This window comes from Cavia porcellus, unplaced genomic scaffold (genome assembly GCF_034190915.1).
Source record: "Cavia porcellus strain 051 isolate PalLab524CR breed Dunkin Hartley unplaced genomic scaffold, mCavPor4.1 scaffold_1, whole genome shotgun sequence".
In the NCBI taxonomy this organism is placed as follows: Eukaryota; Metazoa; Chordata; class Mammalia; order Rodentia; family Caviidae; genus Cavia; species Cavia porcellus.
Window position 1 is genome coordinate 215,089,114 of NW_026947484.1, and position 17,612 is coordinate 215,106,725.

General features: G+C 35.7%; 2 protein-coding genes across 5 annotated transcripts in view; one reads left to right on the forward strand and one right to left on the reverse strand.

Moving 5' to 3' along the window:
• Positions 1-17,612, reverse strand: part of Plekhh2 (pleckstrin homology, MyTH4 and FERM domain containing H2) — a 91,863-nt gene that overhangs the window by 62,918 nt on the left and 11,333 nt on the right. For all 4 annotated transcript variants that reach the window (XM_063229238.1, XM_063229241.1, XM_063229244.1 and 1 more), the window contains 2 exons: positions 9,230-9,292; positions 940-1,089 (listed from right to left, as the gene is read on the reverse strand). In XM_063229238.1, the coding sequence (XP_063085308.1) occupies positions 940-1,089; positions 9,230-9,292 (213 nt within the window). The remainder of the gene's footprint in view (positions 1-939; positions 1,090-9,229; positions 9,293-17,612) is intronic.
• C1galt1c1l (C1GALT1 specific chaperone 1 like) lies at positions 10,403-11,657 on the forward strand. Its single transcript, XM_005005059.3, has one exon. The coding sequence runs from the start codon at positions 10,494-10,496 to the stop codon at positions 11,439-11,441; it is 948 nt and encodes a 315-aa protein (XP_005005116.1). The 5' UTR covers positions 10,403-10,493; the 3' UTR covers positions 11,442-11,657.

Sequence of the window (17,612 nt, forward strand, 5' to 3'; positions counted from 1 at the left end):
AACATAGCTTTTTCTCTTTCAAACAGTAGTTCTAAAAAATGCAGCAAACATCAGCATTGACAAACTTTAGCTCTATTTATCAACCTTAAAATCTGATTATGGTCACAGGGCCTTTTTTGGAAAATGAATAACGTATATTTAGCCAAATATCAGCGTGGTGATATTGAAATGATATTAACTATTTAAGAACTATCATGTAATTTTTGTAATGAAATTTAAAATTAAACATTCTACTGGATCTCAATAAAGTGGTATAAAACAATGAACATGATCTAAGCAGAAAGATTTATGTCGAATATAAATATCCTAGAAACATTTCCAATATAAAGCAAAGATTGGTTGCAAACATTCTGCAGACCAAAATGGCTGCTGATCAGCTAAATTAGGAATACAGGAATAGAGAACTAAATTAGGGGTGGAGGCTGCCTAGATGATGACCCCCTCATAGCTTGAGCAATGAAAAGTACAGCGACACTTACTCTTACCTTTATTTCCCCAGGACTGAGTGAATGAACACGCGTGAACATGCTGGGCAGGTGCCTGGCCACATTAGGACTCTTTGGACTGGTGATTACCAGTCATCTAAGAAATAACTTACAATCTGTTTCACATCTGTTTTCTTTGCCTTTTGACTTTCATACAGCGAAATAAAAGAGACATTTGCAAAAATAAATAATAAATAAATTCTCAAGTTTAAATATTAAGAAGCAGTGTCTCAGCTGACAAGTGTCACATTGCCTGAAACCACCCGAGACTTACAGTGAGTCCCATTTTACAGGCACCTCTCACTAACACATGTGATGAGACCCAATCAGTTGACTGGATAAGTAAATTTCTCCTCCACATTGAGGAGTTGAGGCTCTGTCTTTTTAATCTTTGTGATTATGAACAAATGGGTGCACACATTTGGAAGACTTTGATGATTAAATATTTCCTAACCTGCTCTTCCAGCTGCAGTTCCAAGTTCTGAATGATGTCATCTTTTTCCTGTATTAGAGATTCCAGATCTTGACACTTTTTATAGAGCCTTGTTTCTGATTCACTGGTTTGAATGTTGGCTGTTTTTAATTTCTCTTCCATAACCTGTACCTAAATTCAGAGGACAAAATATTAAATTGTGCCTATACTTACCATATTATTAAGCTTAGAACTTTACTGTATATAGATTCCTAAAAGATATTATCATAAAAGGAAAATGTTGACAATTAATGTGTTCAATAATTATAAAGTCTGAAGACTTTTACCAGAGTACTAATTTTGAGGCACATAAATGAACATAATAGATTACTGAAATATTACTACCATGTGAACTAACACACATTCACCACAGCAACAATGATATGTTTGTATAGAAACAGAATGTTCTAGCCCTCTTTTTCTGTTTTCTTTTCTCTCCTCTCTCTCCTTCTTCTTCTTTTCTTCTCTCTTCCTCTCTCTTTCTCTTTCTCTGTCTCTCTCTTTTGGTACAAGAGATTGAAGTCATAAATCTCATGTTTGTCAGGCAGGCACTTGTGCTGCTAAACTGTATCCCTGGCTTGTTTTTCATATTTTATTTTATATTTTTATTTTTTGTCTTTTTCCTTTTTATCGGTACCAGGGATTGAACTCACGACTGCCTGCTTGCAAGGCAGATGCTTATGCTGCTGAGCTAAATCCCCAGCCCCTGCTTTTCATATTTTAAACAAGACAGTGATATGAAATAAGAAAGTGAGTGGTGAGACAGGATTCAAACCATATGACTTGGTGTAATAATACATTTGAATGAAAAACTGAATTTGGGTGAAAATGAAATACAAAATCAAAAGGAAAGGGGAAACAAAAGAAACTTAAAGCCTGAAATGACAGAATCGTAAAAATAAAATAAACTGAGAGTCTAGTTTTAGGTAAAATGCATTCAGTGAGAGCACATTTGTTCACTTAACAAATATTCACTGAGTGCTTTCCAAGTGCCAAGACTATTTCACATCCTGGGAAGGCATCAGTGAATCAGATATCCAAAAATCTCCACCTACATAAAAATTACATTCTAATGAGAGAGATAACAAACATAATAAACATGTAAACAATGTGCAGTACACTACACAACTGGTAAGAGCAATAGGAGTGTGGCTGAATGGATCTAAGATAGATCGGCTCTGTTTGTCTCTTCTGCCAAACACCTTCAGGCATGTGAAGTCTTAGAGGGCACAGCTACACATTATGCTTGCTGACCTACACTGATTCTATATCAACTCAGAGTGAAGTTTAGATTTTTCTGCCACCACCTTTTTATCTTTCTGTGAATCACAAACCTGATTCTTGATTGTAAATACTCTAGTGGACTGGAAACTGTCTTAAATATGAGAGGTGGTAAACGATAGTGAGAGAGAACTATTGGGGGTTGTATGCAATATTAAAAGGTTTATTCTATATATTCAAAACAGGCAAGAATGTAGTTTCAGAAATGGCTTATATTATGGTCCTAAAGAAGAATATAATATGAAAGCATGTGAGAAATTGGAGATGGTAGCTAAAATGAAAAATCCAAGACTACAAAAATACTTTTGAAAAATCAAAGTGAGTCCTGAAAGTTATAAATGTTTGACTAATGAGAATTTTCTAGAAGAAGGTACAAAGGTTGGGTCAGTTTATTACTTTTAACCCTGAATATGAGGTTTTACTTGTGGGCTCACTGTATAAATGTAAATTCAGTTGAGATGCCAAAACTGCTCTACTTACATAGTACCTATATGGTTGAAAACTATGAAAATAAAAAAGCAGATCAAAAAATAATAATAAGAGGCTGGGGATTTAGCTCAGCGGCATAAAAGCCTGCCTTGGCAAGCTCAAGGTTGTGGGTTCAATCCCTGGTACTAAATAAATAAATAAATAATAAAATGACTCTACTATTCAAATGATAATTTCAGTCATTTTAGATTTAGGTACTTTAACATAATGCAGTGAGCCTTCTGCATGATCTTAAAGATAAAGATCCACATCAAAGGGCTAGGGATTTAGCTCAGCAGGCATAAATGCCTGCCTTGCAAGCATGTGGTCGTGAGTTCAATCCCCAGTACCAATTAAAAAAAAAAAACACTAAAAAAAAAAAGATCCACATCAAAGACAGGTCCGTGTCAGAGATTTGTCATGAAAACAGCCCATCTGGGACAGAGAGATGGACAGGAAATACTAAGGTTCAATCTTAAGTCAGTATTTCCATTTTCGCACAAGATTATTCTTAGCTGTGAAAGCAGAGAGAGAGAAAACTAACTCCAAGCCCACAATGGTGTTCTCCTCTGAGCAGAAGTTCTACGACCCAGAGTAAAAGAAATACGTAAGTAACTGAATAAGAATAGAAATAAGTATTATGGGGCTCGGGATTTAGCTCAGCGGCATAAGCAACTGCCTTGCAAGCAGGCAGTCGTGAGTTCAATCATCGGTACCGATAAAAAGAGAAAAAGAAAAAAAAATTGGAAAAAAAAAAGAAATAAGTATTATCAGACCTTCATCTATGGTCTCCTTTTATTAATTCAGAGCAAATTACTCTATCAGCACTGAACTGCCATATAAAACTGTCATATTATTACTTAAGAAGGTTCTATAGACCTGGACAAGTATGATTTGGAACTACACTTCTATTCTGAAAAACACGTTCAACTTAAAGCAGTTCTCATTTTATGAATGAATGGTACAAAGCTCCTTGGATGCATCTTCCCAATTGAAAATTTAAATCTTACTAAAAAATAAGTAAGTAAATAAATCTATCTTACTATACTTTTAGATAAATAACTTTTCTGGGCAAGAAAAATATTGGCAAGTGTGTAAAACCTCTTAGAAAAAGAGATCACAAATAGTCACAGGCAACCTACATACCAACTAGCGCAGTTATGACCAAGTGTCAGACGATTCACCAGCCTTGCTTGGTAAACAGTATGAGTAAGAGGGATACAGGAAAGCTAAGAGATTTACAGAAAAAGAAAAACAAGTAGCCTTGAAAAATATCCTACCACAAGCACATGGAAACTAGTCTAGTTCTATTTCCATTCATTTAATGTGAACCACATAAAAGTTTAGCTACTCAGAGACTGACCAATTAAAAACACCTATGAATTCAAATTAGTTTAAATAAACTCTGACAATATCTACACATGGATACCATCCAGGGTGGATTATACCATGTTTTTAGGCTACTTTTCTCCTTTACTTCTTGGCAAGTCTGCACAATCCTTAGCCACTTCCTCCAAAACTTCTTAATCCTGAGGTTCCCGAATTCTTGGTCATCAAATGGTTTACTTAGTAGACTTAAATGCTCAGATCCCACACATTCCAAAGAAAAGACAGGCCTCAGTGGACTTTTAGGAGGCAACTTGTGAGTCCTTAGACTATCGTGATTGATAATACTACCTTTTGTATACCAGAAATTATCAGAAAATGTGCATGATAGTGAATGTCTGTTTTGGTCCACATGGGACCCTGGTCCACACAGTAGTATTTTACAGTCCTATACAACTGACACCCAATAAAAATCCTGGACACCAAAGCTCAGATGACCTTCTGCATTTGGCAATGCTTCATAACATACATTACTGACAGGAGGATTAACTGCATCCTTGTGCAACTCTACTTCAAAACAGCAAATGGAAACCTATATATCGGTTCTTCTGGACCTTTTTCTTTGTTTATTTTAATCTGTATCTCCTCACTGTTATAACCATAACCATGGACCAACTCCTCTGGGTCCTATGAATCTTTCTAAGAAATTACTGAACTTGAGAGTAGTTTTGGGATCCCCAACACAGCCTCCAGTACTGTTTCCTATTAACCTATCAATCAAGAGCTCCAAATAGTACTCCCATATAATTTTATTAGCTGGTGTTTTCTTCTTCCCACTGCTCAGCTCGCCCTGCTCTCTTTCACCATAAATAATAAAGGTATGATTGTACTTTCTTTCTTGTATGGTACTGCAGGTTGGCACCGGGATCTCATATACAGTAGGCAAGCACTGAGCTGTACCCCAAGTTCTTGTGAATAAATCTTTAAATCTCACAGAATCTATTTCTATGTAACTCCAGAGATACAGTAAGCGTTTCTGGTTGTTCTCAAATGAAATGAAGAAGGACTTGTTAAGAGCACTGTATTCTGAATCCCAAATAATTTTCTCACTTAAGATGTACTGCAATGCAATTAATCATGCTAATTACATTTTAAACATGATTATTTTGGTGTGGTACTCTGAAGTAGGATCATTCTTGATGAAGATGAAAAGAGAAAGCAGTAAATAAATTTGTTTTCTATAAAATGAAGAGTTGACCTCACATAGCAAAGCAATACAAGGTCCTCGAAATTAGGATGATGGAGCAGTTAAGAATTTACTAAAGACTAAAAATGGCTTAGAAGCAGATAACTTTACCAAAAGGTAGGTTAATCCACATAAGAGAATGGTGAAAAGAAACTTTAAATCCAGGTCTTATCAACCCTGAATCAAACATAGGCAAGGGACTGAGCTCCAAAGGACAGAATGAAATTTCCTCCATGGGCAATTAGTGTAATATTTTGGGATATTTATACATAAGGTAATGTACCCGATGGTGCACTTGATAATGAATCCTATATGTCAATATTTCTCAAAGGTGCTGTTCATTATTTTTCTATCTCACAAGAATACTTACAAAGTAGTACTCAGTTGATTGGTACATGTTGCTTATAAAACTTGCAAATAGCAATAAAAATGCTTTGGCATTAAACAAAAAGATTACCAAGATTTATTCTTTTCTGTAGACAACTTTCTTAATCGTTATGGAAATGTTACTACTCAAATAAATAGAAAATGTATACAACAAAGTATAGAGTTAAATTAGTTACTGCTTTTAGTGCTGAAACTACTACAAACATAATTAGCTTAAGTCTTGTGATATGGGTCAACAAGAAAAGACAAGCTGAATTTAAGTCACATGAACATCAGAATAGGCCACAATCTCATAGAAATTGTTAAAGACAGCATGGGATTCAGTTACTCTTATTTATACAAAAGCTATATAGAGTGATATAATCAATGAATGACAGTTTATGTATCTCTGTGTATACATTTCTCATTAATCGTTAGATTCGTTACAAGGTATTTACAGAAAAATAATTCTTCTGAAGCATAAAAAAATAGGTCCTGATAAATTTTGATAATGAAAAATTTGCAGATTTTAGTAGTTTATAGAAACACTAAAGAGATTTGTGATTCTTTCTTTTCCTCTCTAATTTAATTTTAAAGTAGTATATCTAAAATAACCAATCATGGTATGTTTTTGTTCCAAGAGGGTAGCCCCTTGAATTAAATAACTTTATACCTGATATCTTCAAAGCACAACTGCTCCCTATTAAATTTATCAAAGCCAGCAGAAGAGCCCTGCTGGTTACAAACTACCATGTTTTGATCCCCTTGCACTGGGAATGGAAACATCTTAAAAATTAGTCCCCAGTAGAGTAGTTCTTAAGAGGAAAAAAGTGATTAAAAATCACAAGTAAAAATTACTTAATTTAGTTTAATTTTCAGAAAAAAAATTTGCCACACATAAAATTAAAAAGCTACTCTCAATTTCTTTCTTTCTTCCTTCCTTCCTGCTTTCTTTTCTTTCTTTCTTTTTTCATGAGTAAACAAAAGAGAAAAGGGAAGGTAAGGAAAGTGTAGGACACACAGAGGGACAAACAGACTCAGTAAGGGACAGAGGTAAAGAGAGACACCAGTGGACCAGACCAAAGTCAGGAAGGAAAAGGACAGAGAGACAGAAAGACAAACAGGCACTAGAGAGCCAATGAACTTTTTCTTTTCCTCCTTGGTTCTTACATTTTTCTTCTCCCTCTACACTATTTCTTGAGTATTACTATAGACACTACCAGGAGGCATATTGGGGATGGGTGAAAGGATAAAAGGAGGAAGAGAAAAGGAAAAAAATGTATACAAAAGATAAAGATAATTATCCTGCTGATTCTTCTCAGTTCATTGAAGAGAGCAGTTTGTGCTTATGCTGTTTGATCAGTTATGCACTTGGATATCTTGCAATCTGAGCAACTACTTTGATGATGACAATCTGCAGTACACCAACCATTGTCCATTTCCTATTTTGTTTCTGAAATCCTGTATCATTGTTTTTGTTTTTTCTCTTTAAAATGAAAGAAAGAAAGAAAGAAAGAAAGAAAAGTTTAATGGGATCATACCATCGGAATGCAACCAGCAAAATCCAGAATGTAGAAAGCTTTAAAGGACAAATTAACACAACTTTTTCAACAAAAAATTGAAAGGAAAAAATGAAAGGAAGAATAGAAGAAAGAGTAAGAGGCCCTATAAAGATTTTAAGAATGAAATCAAATGTGTCAGTTTACTTTAGATCCTAATTTAAACAAATCAACTATTAAAAACAAGGGGGAAAAAATCCTGGCATGGTGGTGCATTACAGTAATCCTAGGATTTGGGAGGCTGAGGCAGGAGGATAGCCATGAGTTTGAGGTCATTTTAGATTTCCTAGTGAGTTCAAGGCCAGCCTGAACCACATAGACTCTGTCTCAAAAAACAACATATGGAAAAAATGGTACATAAATAAAAGAGTTAAAAACAGGCACTTGAACACATAATGTAGCCAGTTCAATACAGCAGTCATTACAATAGCCAAAATGTAGAAACAACTCAAATGTCCATCAGTAGATGAATGGATAATCAAATTGTGATTTACATGAACCTCAAAAATACTCTATTAAATGAAAGAAATCAGAAACTAAACATTACATATTGTATGAATCCATCAATAAGAAATACCCAGAAGAATAAATCCATAGACACAGAAGGAAACCGGTGGTTGTCAAGGCTTGGCTCGTGGAAGGGTGGAGAAATGGGACACACTTAATGGGCACAGGATTTCTTTCTGGGATGATGGAATTATTTTGGAATTAGAAATAGTGGTTGTACAGCATGTGAATTATTCACTTTAAAATAGTTCATTGTATGCTATATGAATTTTACCTCAACTAAAACCCCCCCCCAAAAAAGCAGGAATTATGAAGTGTTTGAGGGAATCTGAGTATGTATTGACTAAATCTTTGATGTACGAAGAATGGCGATTTTTTGGTCTGATGATGGTACTGGATATGTTTTTTAAGAGACCTCTCAGATTATTTGCTGAAATTTAACTCATGGGTAAAACTATATGATGTCTAGGATTTACTTCAAAATAATCCAATTGGGAGGTGGCTGAAGGGAAAAAGTGGGTGGAGGTAAAGACAAGTCATGAGTTAGCTAACTGTTGAACATGAGAGTTCTTTATACATATTCCCTACTCAAGTATGTGACTGGAGTTTTGTACAATAAAGTTTTAAAATTTCAAATACACTTAAGAAAATCTAAGATTAGATTAGAATGGGTTTATTTAGAAATTTGTTAGGTCACTCAATCTACTATGTGAAATTAAATCTTTCAGATGAAAAATTATTCAGTAATATGCAGGTTTCAAAAGAAAAAACATGACAAACTCAGAAGAGGAAGACAAAATTTATTTTTCATCTCTCAGAAGAAAGAGTTTTGTGTTTTAAGCTTTAGAAATTCTTTATTCAACCGAGTATGACAGAGATCTTTTCATAACATGAGATCACCAAATTTCAAACATCACCATGAATGAATGAATAAATAAATAAATAAATAAATGTAGTACAAAGAAACTAGAAATAATGAAAAATATACAGAAAAATTATTCCAAAATTTAGGGGTGTTTCCTGTTAACCTTAAAATCCTTACTTTTACTTTCCTTCCCTACAAATATTAACATGTGAAGTAGACAGTTTTATATATGGTTTTCTTATTCTAAACCTAAGCATTTAACATATTATGTTCTTAGTAACAATTACTTTTAATGGAGTTGTAAAAATGGCATTGATATAGTTCATTTATTTCTCTATATCATGACATTCATACTATTTCCAACTATTCTAAATAAATCTGTTATAAATATATTAATATGTTAAATTTCATAATGGTTAGGATAACTACAAGTCATTTGATTTTTCAGGAGATAAAAAACTGAAACTTTTTTCCTCTTGAAAATGTGTTAGTTGGCAAAATAAAGTTAGAGTCTCTGCTATCTCTAAAGATAAAACTCAAGAATACTTCAAATGATAGGATGTAGAGAAGGGCTAAGGACAATCCTCCTATTTTTAGCAAAACAATCTCTATATGGGTAGAGGCAGAAAAAATTTAACTAGAATTATACTCTACCTGTTGAAAAGCTTTTTCTGCTTGACGTTCAGCATCAATAACTTGTCTCTCAAGCTGCTGCATCTGTAAAGTGAGGGAAAATATAAAAAATACAAAAACTCAAATTTCCCTTTTGGGAAAATACTGTAAATCTCCCAATGTTATCAACTTTTAAAGAATATTTAATGTGATTCACTGGAAATGAGTTACATACAATTAACATATTAAAGGCTCTGTGTGTACTTAAAAACTGATGAAACAAACTGGGCGAGGTCGCCCACACCTGTAATTCCAGCCCTTGGGAGGCTCTGGCAAGAGATCACTTCGGGTTAGAGGTCATCCTGGGCTACAATGTGGGTTCAAGGGCAGTCTAAACTACACAGCAAGACTGTCTCAAAAATACAACAAACAAACATGGATGAAACAAAAATTTCAAAGTTTTGGTACTTTTAGAACATGTAATATTTACGAGTATTCATTAATAGACAAGAAATTACTTGTCAACCCATATTAGAAACATTAAGTTAAGAGAAAAGTAAGACTTCCAGTGTCATACTTGATGCCTTGATCAAAAAAATCAGAAGGAGCAGGTAATGGTAGTGCACGTCTGTAATCCCAACCTTTGCAAGGCTAGGCAAGAGGATCGCTGCGAGTTACTGGCCAGCCTGGGTTAAATAGTTCACTGCTAGTCTTGGCCTGCCTAGTGACAGCATGTCTCAAAAACCAAAGTAGCAATGATATTGGGGAAGTGTTGTATTTTCATAAGCTCCACAGATGAAATGTTTTGGTCAACACTAGGGATTATTACATTCAGACAGAGATGGAAAGAGTTACAGAAGAGACTCTTTAAACACACACACACACAGACACACAAATACCCAAGTGATTGTAAGGAAAAATGTTAAAGACTTTAAAGGACCCACTGCTAATTAACATAAAGGACGTGTATCAAATGTTCAATACACAAGCCAAGAAGTAAAATTCAGTTTCAATTTCTTTTTTCAGAGTGCAGTTTGGCCACTTATACAGACATCTGCGACTGGATTCCCGCTCATTTTCGCTTTTGCTGGCTGGCGGTCCGCCGTCCAGAACTTGAGGAACACCGCCAGCCCCCAGCAAGCCCTAGCGGCCTGCGGACCAGGCTGGGCCCCGCCCCCTTCCCACACCACCGAGAAGCGGCCTCCCGCAGCTAGAGCGGCCCAACCCGGAAGCGCTCTGCACCACCAGGTCCATGGAGACGGCCCCCAGGATTCCTGGATCCGCACGCAGTGCTCTCGCCTGAGAAATGTTTTCTCTTTACCGTGCATTATTTCTTAAAGGTATGTTGATTGGGAGCATTTCCTGGGCTTTGGTAACTATGTTTAGCCAAATAGACATTCGACTCGGAGGTCAAACTGAAGACCACAAACACCGTCATCTTCAACCACCTAATGGAAAAGAATTCTTAAATATTTCACAAGTGACACGCACGGAACTCAGCAAAAGTATGCGTGTTTTTTGTATCATCCTCGGAGAATACGAAGATGACAGTAACTGGACTATGCTAAGAGACAGTTGGCCCAAACACTGTGACCAAGCAGAGTTCTATGGTGCTAAAAGTGAACACTTGTTCAATAGAGAAATAAATGACAAGTGGAAACACATGAGCAAAACTTACAAAGACGTCTTTGAAAAGTATGGCAACACCTTCAAGTGGTACTTTCTTGCACTTCCCACCACGTTTGCTGTCATGGAAAATTTAAAGTACTTTCTGCTGACGAAGGATGCATCACAACCTTTCTATTTGGGCCACACAATTACATCTGGAGACCTCGAATATGTGACTGTGGATGGAGGCATTGTCTTAAGTATAGAGGCGCTGAGGAGATTTCACAGGTCTCTCAGTAAGAATGAAAAGTGTGCAAATCAAAGTGTGATTTGGAATTTATCCTTCGATAAGCAGCTGGCAATCTGCCTGAAATATGCAGGTGTTTTTGCAGAAAATGCAGAAGATTACGAAGGAAGACATATATTTAATACAAAACCAATTGCAGCTCTTATTCAGGAGGCAATGCGTAATAACCCTCACCAAACAGTAAAAGGCTGCTGTTCGGATTTAGCCATTACTTTTAATGGACTGACACCCCAAAAGATGGAAGTGATGATGTATGGCGTCTACCGGCTCAGGGCATTTGGACATTATTTCAATGACACACTGGTTTTCTTGCCTCCAAATGGTTCAGAAAATGACTGAGGAATGGCAAACACTGTGCTGTTCAAGAACACCTGAAATGAGACTAGTCCAAATTAATGTGATTAATACAAAACACACTTTATTCAATAATACATAATTATTAGAAGCCTGATTAGTATGAGAAGTGTAAAGTATGTGGAGTCTGGAGTAACTTTTTATATTGACTGCACATTGAGTATTTTGGATATGTTGCATTAAATATACTATTAAAATTAATTTCATGTTTCTTGTTCATTTTATTCATATGTGCTTTAGCAAAAGTTAAATTACCTAAGTAGCTCTCACACTATATTTCCACTGAATAATAAAGATTTAGAACATCTGTTGTTATTACCTGTAGAAATTTAATTGTAAATATGATAGTACTTTTAAGGCAGTTTATTGTAGGGATCTAGATTATAGAGGAAGTTTTAAATAATTCAAGCCAGGCTTGAGCAACTTAAACCCTGTTACAAAATTTACAAAAAAAATTTTTTTTATAAAGTGGTTGAGGATGTAGCTCAGTGCAAAGGCCCTGGGTTCAGTCTCTAGTACCAAAAGAGAGTGCGAGAGAGAGAGAGAGAGAGAGAGAGAGAGAGAGAGAGAGAGCAAGAAAGAGAGAGAAGAAGGAGATGGGGAGAGCAATAGGTATTTCCTAAGCGTTCTCTGGACCTTACATCATTAATTTTTGTTAAATGTTTCAAGTGTTTAATGAGTGATGTTGCTTAAAAACATTTTAAGTTATTGTGTAGACTGGGAACTATACAGAAGTACTTGGACAAGCACTGTTTTTCTGGGATGTTTCTATAACAGTCCTTAAACCAAAAAGCCTACTATTGTACTAGCAGATGCAGGCCATGGCTACATTTTTCCACTACTGGCAATATGCTGACAATTGTCATCTTTAAAATGTTAATTACATTCTATTTTTCAGAAGAATTTTATAGTTTAGGAGCCTAAAAGAACGTTTGGGTTGGGGTTGCCAGGAGAAACAGAAAAATCCACAAAATTCTATCAAATTTTGTTAGTGAAAAAATGAGTTAGTGAAAAAAATGAATTTTAAAAACAAAAACTGTAAGTATCTTGTCTGGTTTCTCCAGGTTTGGTTTCTAATCCTAACAAGAAGAATAGAAGTCTGTTTGATTTACTGTTATGGTCACAATAACATCTTTATACATAGTAGGTGTTCCATACATTATAAATTATCAATGACAAAGTTCCCTATCATTTGTAAAGCACCATATATGTATGGATAGTACCATTATTTCAAATAACTGTTTCTAATCTGTTAGCACTGACTTATTTTTTTTTTACTATTTTTCCAATGACATTGTAAGTTGCCAGAAGCAATCATGTATGTGAGACCATATCTTGCACATTCAATGCTACCATGGCCCAAACCTGTAATCCAGGTACTCAGGAAGTTGACTACAAGTTTAAGGCCGGCCTGAGCAACCTAGTGAAACCAAGTCTCAAAATAATATTTTGAAGAAGGGCGAAGGAATGTCGCTTGATGGCATAGTCCATAAAGATCCTAAGTTTGAGCTCCAGAACCATTTAAGGAAAAAAAGAAAAATTCTAAAACCTCATACTAATCAGTATTATTTATTATTTTAAAAAGCAACACACATCACTTACAATAGCAAAGATGCCTTGAGGACAGTTCAGAAATTCCCATGACTCAACTCTTTAAGGGTGCAAAAAACTCTCATTGGAAAAGTGCCCCAGGCCATTCAGTTACTCAGGCTGATGCAGCCCCGACCCAAGGAAGCCTGGCTATGCTCCAACTGACAGCAGACCTCAGTGTTATCCACATGGTACCCGTTTTATGGACATGTAGAATGCAAGAGTTGTGGAATTTAGGGAGGCTTCTACTCAGAAGGCTTGGTGGCCAGGCAGTAGGTCCCTGAGCGAGAAATGCATGAAGCTGTTAGACTGAAGACAAAAGGAGAGACCCCAGGAAGCTGGAGAAGCCAGGAGCATAAAATATCTCGAAAAAGCCACAGGCAAACCCAAGACAGCCCGTGAGAGCCACACTCAGCACTGCCACATGAGCGAGGCCACACAGCCACTCTGGAGTTCATGTCTCGCCACAACTTGCCCCTGGTTCTAGACAAAACTACAGGGCTTACTGTTTGCTCTGCTAGATTTTGGTCTTGCTTTGTTCTATTTCTTTTTGCTCCCCGTTTCTAAATTTTGGAATGGGAATGTTTAGGGCCACTGTATATTAGAAGTGTTTAATCTTTTTTGATTTTTTTTTTTTGTCTTTTTCGTTTTTATCGGTACCAGGGATCGAACTCCGACTGCCTGCTTGCAAGGCAGGTGCTTATGCTGCTGAGCTAAATCCCCAGCCCCAATCTTTTTTGATTTTTTTAAAAGGGGCTCATGGCTAAGAGTTTGCTTTGAGTTTCACAGATAAACAATTTTGATAGAGATATAGTGGACTTCACTCAAGCATTAAAAAATAGTATGAAGTAACATGGTGGATGAAACTTGAAAACATACTAAATGAAAGGTCACATATCATGTGATTCCATTTGTAAGAAATATTCAAATAGGCAAACCCATAGAAATTTAAATAAACATTAACCTACAATGATTCTTTTCAAAGCAAATTTTTGTAAAAATACTGAGTGTTAAAGAAAAAGAAATCATCCTTTGGTTATCGAGGCAGACCCAAAAACCATGTTTTTTTATGTCATAAGGAAACAATCACGTTGTTACACTGATAGCAATGCTTTATGCCAGAAGGAAATGGAGAACATGTTTAACAGGCCAAGGGATGAACGTGTAACCTAAGGATTTTATATACAGCTATCCTGACTCTCAAATATTAGTGGTACAGCAAATGGCAAGCTTCTTAACAAGAAAGAACTAAAACAAATACTGTTCACAGGAGTTTTTGCTAAGAAATTTAGAAAATGAGGTCCTGACAACTACAATAACTAGAGATACCGAAGGCTCTATGATCTGGCAGTGAAGGTAATGCAAACCAATACAAATGCCAAAAAGGACCAGGGATGTGACTCAGTGGTAGAGTACTTCCCTAGCATGTACAAGGCTCTACTTTGATCCCAAGTCCTGAAAAAAATTGCCAAAAGAAAAAAAAAGACATAATATTTGATGTTAAGCTGTTTCATATAGCAATCATAATCAAGACAGTATGGTGTAAAAGCATATCTAACAGATAAATGGAACAGAGAGCTCAGAAGTGTATTTTAAAATATAACATTAATATATCCAGGCACAATAACATAAGCATTTAGTCTTAGCTACTTGAGAGTGAGGCAGGAGGCTCATTCGTATCCAAGAATTTGTAGATGTAGGCAACACATTTGCAGCCTGGCCAACATAATGAAACAAATTGCAATATCTCCCCATCCTCTCAATATAAGTATATCTCACCTTTTATTAAATCACTATTCCAGATCAATACTGCATATGTGACTGTATATGATGGTTATAATATGTGATTTTCATACACAGCTAAAACAAGGAGTAAACTATGATTACTTTTTCCTTTCCTATATAATTTCCCCCCTGGAGATAAGGGTTTGTTGGATTTACTTAGCTTTTTATGAATTTACTAATAATTCAACTTTAAATTCCCACCACTGTGGGAATCTTATCATTCAAGATTTTCATTCACATCTGGTTTTGTACCAATTTTTTCTTTAAGCTGCTCCTAGAGTCTCTGATCTGAGTCAGTCTGGGTGGGCTCCCTGGGATTCTGGCAGCCCAGCTGTCTCCTTTGGCCGACCCTTTGACTTTCTACCACAAAGGATGTTCTGTTTCCTTTATCCCATGTTGTCCTTGAGCTTGGTTTACTTCCTCCTTTTAATGGAATACATCTTGCTGAAGATTTTGCAGAATGGTGACATAGGACTTTGCATGTCTTCAAAATATTTTTATAATTCGACCTTTAAGTAAAATTCACAATTGGCCTTGGAACAGAAATGCAATTTTTAGAATTATAAAGACCCAGTTTTATTGTCTTCTAACTTGTAATATTGCTTTTGAGAAGTTGGAAACCATTCTAATTCCTGATCCTTTGTATGTGACTTGTATTTTTTACTCTGAAAGCTTGTAGATACTCATTTAATCATCCAACACCACCCCAAGTTTTCTTAAGGCAAAAAGAATGGAAAATACAGCCTAGATTAAAGCTCAAAGGCTTCTGATGTCCTCCTCACAGACAAATGCCCTAAGGAACCCTGTAAAGATCTAAAGGAGGAACGATGTGTCACACTGAAAACAGTGGGTATTGATAGAAATGTGTCCTTTTACAATCAATTAATTCCCTGAAACCTTCACATTTATTCCCATACTCCAAATGTCCAGCAATGAAGCATTTCCTGTAAAAAAAAAATTGAAAATTTGTTTCTTACAAAATTTAATAACTTGTTCGGTGCAGCTTAATCCCAACAATTGTGGTATTATGAGCACATGACCTTATAGATAAGGTCATCAGCAAAAGCTGATGTGGACCAGTCCTGATTATATATACACAGCAGTCAGCCATCTCTGCAGATGTGCATTCCTACACAGACACACCAGAAACCACCAGACATTTGAGAGAAGCTTGTAATCTGAAAACAACAAACACAAAAGTGGAAAAATAATTTCAAAAGAAAGAAAATTAGGGAATAGAAGAGAACTTTTTAGAAATTCTAATTGTTCTTCAGGATCAAGAAACTTTCAAATACACCACTTCACAGCCTTACCGTGAAACAAAATTTATTCGCTTGTTAAATATTAGGAAGCAGTTCAAAATGCACATGCCTTGAGCAACCTTATATGTTCCCAGACTGTGACAAAAGAGACTAAATCTGGAATTTGAGATTCTAACAGTTCATCACTGGATAGAAACAGTTAATTACTTGTCCAAATGTTGGGTATGTTGTTTACTTATCCAACAATGGCTGCGGCTGGAAGATAAATACTACTAATAGAAACACATTCATTCTTAGTTTTTTTGTTTTCTTTTTCTTTTCTTTTTTCTTTTTCTTTGGTATTTTTGAGACAGGGTCTCCTTGTGCAGTTCTGGCTGGACTTGAGCTCACTTTGTAGCCCAGGCTGGTCTCAACTTTGCAACAATCCTCCTGCCTCAGCCTGCTGAGTGCTGGGATTATAGATGTGTGCCACCCCACCCAGCTAAAACGCATTTATTCTTGAACAAATAAAAGAAAATGAACAAATTAATGATAGCTTTAACTCTTTCCAGAAAGAAAAATAAAGTGATAAAAGGAAATCACTCTTCACAATCTATATTACAGATCATATATACTGAGTGCTTAAAGTTACATTTAGGTAAACATACATTATTAAGGCATATGATAAAGTTTAGAACACTTTAAAACCAGCTCAAATTAATATTGCTTGTTTCTTTTCATAATCATTCAAACTGGAAAATAACTTTCCAAAATACTCAGAAAAGCAATGTAAGATATAATCATGTAATTTTTTACCTTCACAATGTAGACTGTAATGTAAACCTTGGGTCAAATCTATAATCAATGCATACTAACCCATCTTAAAAAAATTGAAACGATGAAGTGTCCCATATCAAGTTTCAAACAAAAATGCAGTATTTTATTTATAGGCCAGTTACAGAATAATAAAATGAAGAACCAAATTTCAAACTTTGCTTCATTTATTCCTATAAAAGTACCCTGTGCAACAGAATGGAGTCTGCCTCTGCATTTGGATCACCACAGTACATTATACTCAGTGATCTTGGCATTGTTGCAAGCACAGTGTACAAGGCAAAGCGTTCAACGACTTGGCTAATGGAGATTGAATGCTTCAGGCCCTTTGTACTCACGGATGCGCTGAGCAATTCCTAACGAAGTACCATGTTCCTCTTTCTGATTGTTTTCTCTGCAGACCCCATGAAAGGCTCTATCACCCAACATTTTTAGAATTTTTATTACAATAAATAATATCTACAGTAACTAAAAAAATGTTATTTAAATTAGCTTGTAAGGTCACCGTTAGCATATGTATAATTTCTATTACGTACTGTGTAAGCTTAAGTGAGCCAACAGAGTAATCGGGGAGCAATATAATTTAAATAGATTCACTCAGATATTGTTTGGACTATCGTGCAAAAGAGCATACTCTGGTGTTCAGTGAACGGTCTCCTTATTCCTCAAATCATCCCTAGAATGTCTCCGGGAATCATATTGACAA

What these genes read in the sequence shown, in the direction of transcription:
- C1galt1c1l (XM_005005059.3), top strand. Translation starts at nt 10,494, where the DNA reads ATGTTTTCTCTTTACCGTGCATTATTTCTTAAAGGTATGTTGATTGGG.